Genomic DNA, 5,000 nt, shown 5'->3' with positions numbered 1-5,000 from the left:
AAGGACATTTGTAGCTCGATATATGTATATGAATCACGGTAATGTGATATGATTTATATAATGATTACGTGTGGGCGAAAGCACTACAACGCTACTGAGGACGAGGTAGGTTTGATTCAGTCACCAAAACTAAAAATACCTGAGTGCAGCAGGTATTTGTGGCGGAAGGCAGCATAAACCTATATCCTCTTGCGGTGGCAGGGAGGGCTAAGGCTTTACTGCCAGTCATGGAATTGAAGATGTCGATGGTTTGTGCCCGTTGGCCAGCAATTCTATTATCACTGAATAAATTCCCCTTAGGTTAAACATATATGAAAATATTTTAATTTAAAGGTAGAGCGAATTAGATATTAAAGGACATTTGTATCTAGATATATGTATATGAATCATGGTAATGTAATATTACTTATATAATGACTACGTGCAGGCAAAAGCACTACAACCCTACCGAGGACGAGGTGGGTTTGATTCAGTCTCCAAAACTAAAAATACCTGAGCGCAGCAGGTATTTGAGGTGGGAGGAGGCATAAACTTATATCCTCTTGCTGTGGCAGGGTGGGCTAAGGCTTTACTGCCAGTCCTGGAATTGAAGATGTCGATGGTTCGTGCCCGTTGGCTGGCAGTTCTATTATCGCTGAATAAATTCCCCTTCGGTTAAACATGTATGAAAATATATTAATTCCGAGGTAAAGCGAATTAGATATTAAAGGACATTTGTAGCTCGATATATGTATATGAATCACGGTAATGTGATATGACTGATATATATATATATATATATATATATATATATATATATATATATATATATATATATACATGTATTATACATTTATATATATATATATATATATATATATATATATATATATATATATATATTATAGATAATATATATATTATATATATATATATATATATATATATATATATATATATATATATATATATAGATGTATATATATGTATATATATATATTATATATATATATATATATATTATATATATATTTAAGTATATATATATACATATATATATATAGATATATATATATATATATATATATATATATATATATATATATATATATATATGTATATATATACTATATATATATACTATATATATATATTATATGTATATATATATGTATATATATATGGATATCTATATATATATATATATATATATAATATATATATATATATATATATATATATATATATATATATATATATATACTATATATATATATATATATATATATATGTATATAGATATATATATATATATATATATAATATATATATAATATATTCTATATATATATATATTATATTATAATATATCTATACTATATATATATCTATATATATATCTATATCTATATATATCTATATATATATATATAACTAATATATATATATTATATATATATATATAGATATAGGATAATATATATAGATATATATAATAGATATATATATATATAGATATATATATATATATATATATAATATATATATATATATATATATATATATATCTATATACCCCATATATATATATATATATATACTTATATATCCTATATATCTATATATATATATATATATAATAATCTATATATATATATATATATATATATATATATATATATATAGATATATATATATATATACATGTATATACTGTATATATATATAATATTATATACATATATTTTATATACTATATATATATGATATATATTATATATATATTATACATATATATATATATATATATATATATATATATATATATAAGTCATATCACATTACTGTGATTCATATACATATATCGAGCTACAAATGTCCTTTAATATCTAATTCGCTTTACCCTCGGAATTAATATATTTTCATACATGTTTAACCGAAGGGAATTTATTCAGCGATAATAGAATTGCCAGCCGACGGGCAAGAACCATCGACAACTTCAATTCCAGGACTGGCAGTAAAGCCTTAGCCCACCCTGCCACCGCAAGAGGATATAAGATTATGCCTCCTCCCACCTCAAATACCTTGCCGCGCTCAGGTATTTTTAGTTTTAGAGACTGAATCAAACCCACCTCGTCCTCGGTAGGGTTGTAGTGCTTTTGCCCGCACGTAGTCATTATATATAAGTCATATTACATTACCATGATTCATATACATATATCGAGATACAAATGTTCTTTAATATCTAATTCGCTCTACCTCTGAATTAATATATTTTCATATATGTTTAACCTGAGGGGAATTTATTCAGTGATAATAGAATTGTTCTATATATATATATATATATATATATATATATATATATATATATATATATCCTATATATATATATATATATATATATATATATATATATATATATATATATATATATATATATATATATATATTATATATATATATATATATATATAGATCGACAGATAAAGAAGGTATGTGACATATGATGATAATGCATATTAATCAACTGAATAGGGTCTTCATGGATGTTGCCTTAGAAGAAATGAGATACAAAATTAGGCATCGATGCATCACATATATATATATATATATATATCTATATATATATATATATATATATTATATATATATATATATATATATATATATATATATATGTATATATATATATATATATATATATATATATATATAATGTGTGTGTATGTATGTCTTTCACACACACACGCGAATATTAGTGAAGATAGCAGGGAATTAAAAATAAATATGAATTGTCCAGAAAAATGTACACTCACACAGTCACTGTTAGTGTGTTGGGATGATTTGTTTAAACTGAATACAAGCAATTGTAGAGGTGTGCCTAACTTGCAGATGAAAGTTGCAACTGAAAACCTAACATGAAATAGCACTTATGAAAGGGAACTGAGTAAATTAGCTCATTTTTATCATAGACTCCCCTCCGCCCCCCCAGAAAGGTTTTAGTCAAAATCCGATATTCGAGGGCCGTTTCTTCTTTATGCCCCCTCATGTTTTCCAATGTTTTGCAACTTCTGGAGTTGAAGCTTGGGCAACCAAATTTTTATCATGACTCCCCTCTCCCATGAAGGTTTTAGTCAATATCCGAAAATCGAGGACCGTTTTTAAGGGGGTCATAACCTCCCTTTTTCATATCCTCTCATTTTGTGCAAGTTTTGGTGTTGAAGCCAGGGTTACCAAATGTTTACCATAGACTCCCCTCCTCTCAGGGAGATTTTAGTCAAATTCCGAAATTCAAGGGCCATATGTAACACTTCATTTTTTTTACAACTTTTGGAGTTGACGGTAGGGCTACGAAATTTTCTCTATAAACTTACCTCCCATCCAGCGAGGGTTTAGTCAAGATCCAAAACTCGAGGGCCGTTTCTCATAACTCCTTTTTCATACCACCTCATTTTTTCAACTTCGAAGCCGAAGCTAGGGCTACCGGATTTTTACCAGAGAAGATTTCAGTTAAAATCCGCAAATCGTGGGCCGTTTCTAAGGGAATCATAATCCCCCCTTTTCATACCCTTTCATTTTTTTCAGCTTTCGGAATCGACAACTAGGGCTATCAGATTGTTATCATATACTTCTCCCCTCCCTCCCCCACGAAGGTTTTAGTCAAAATCCGAAATTCGAGGGCCGTTTCTAAAGGGACTTTTTTTTTTACGACTCTGATAACCCGTCTGGATATCGTGTTCACTCTGCCATGGGAATACTTACAAACAAAGGGCATTGTCCATCGGGCATCTACCTTAATGGACTTATCCCTTCCATATATATAGATGTATATACATGTGTATGTATGATCCTAGCCATGGTAGATACTCTTATACATAATTTCCTTTTGGTGCAAGTTATTCCCAAGGTAAAGTGAATTCGATATTTGATATATATATATATATATATATATATATATATATATATATATATATATATTATATATATAATATATAATATATATATATATGTGTGTGTGTGTGTTGTGTGTGTGTGTGTGTATATATATATATATATATATATATTATATATATATATATATATATATATATATAATATATATGTGTGTGTGTGTGTGTGTGTGTGTGTGTGTGTGTGTGTGTATATACCTTTTGAAAGTTATGCATATCTTAGATTCATCAGACCACTGAGCTGGCCCGAAGGATTAGATGTTTTTACGTGGCTAGGAACCAATCGGTTACTTAGCAACGGGACCTACAGCTTCCTGTGGGATCCGAATCATATCGAGAAAGGAATTTCTATCACCAGAAATAAACTCCTCCGATTTCGGTAGTCAAGCACGTGACCGACTCGTCCAACGAGGGACTAAAATTAATTTTTAATATTCATCAAAAATAAAGTCAGGAACTGGGAAAAAAAATTTGTCACTTACAAGTTTAGCAACCTCTGGTTCAGAGCCGTCGTCACCTTCTGCATCCTGATCCTGTCTGACGTACAAGAGAAATAAAAAGCCAAAAAGGGCGCTCATAAGAAGTCTGCTTCTCCTCCCGCATAAGAAAGACATTATCACCAAGCAAATGTAATTTGTATATTATAGATAATATTTTTCGGAACAGTCATTCTTTGTTGCGTGCGATATCACTCGTCAGCTAAAAAATACTTGAGAAAATTTGTCACTCTTATCATTTTCAATTGTTGTTTTCCTTCCTATCTCTCTGCTTGCACTGTTATCAGTTTAGGCTTCACTTGTCGTAATTCCTGCCTAATGTTGAAACAGATCCATTCAATCAAATTAAGTTTTTTTATGATTAAAATACTTGATTGAATTATGAGCACAGCTTGATGCTTACAGAACACTCATCAAATCGATCATTCACTCGCGCTTACAACGCTTAATTCAAGTTCAGATTGCTGTCAGTAACACCACTGTCTTCAAATTTACGAGCTGAATGACGCCAAATGACAAAGGCTGGCCGCTAAGACAACCTCTCTTCGGTACCGTCAAAGATAACGCACAGGAA

General features: G+C 29.1%; 1 protein-coding gene across 1 annotated transcript in view; it reads right to left on the bottom strand.

Annotated features, from left to right (window-relative positions):
- The window catches only part of LOC135211276 (carbohydrate sulfotransferase 9-like), a 24,101-nt gene that overhangs the window by 19,010 nt on the left and 91 nt on the right, over positions 1 to 5,000 (bottom strand). Inside the window, exon 1 of the mRNA XM_064244594.1 lies at positions 4,412 to 5,000. This exon is cut by the window's right edge and continues 91 nt beyond it. Coding sequence (XP_064100664.1) covers positions 4,412 to 4,543 — 132 coding nt within the window. The 5' untranslated portion in view covers positions 4,544 to 5,000. The remainder of the gene's footprint in view (positions 1 to 4,411) is intronic.

The sequence above is a fragment of the Macrobrachium nipponense genome, chromosome 4 (assembly GCF_015104395.2).
Source record: "Macrobrachium nipponense isolate FS-2020 chromosome 4, ASM1510439v2, whole genome shotgun sequence".
Lineage (NCBI taxonomy): Eukaryota > Metazoa > Arthropoda > Malacostraca > Decapoda > Palaemonidae > Macrobrachium > Macrobrachium nipponense.
This window is presented reverse-complemented; position numbering and strand designations above follow the sequence as displayed.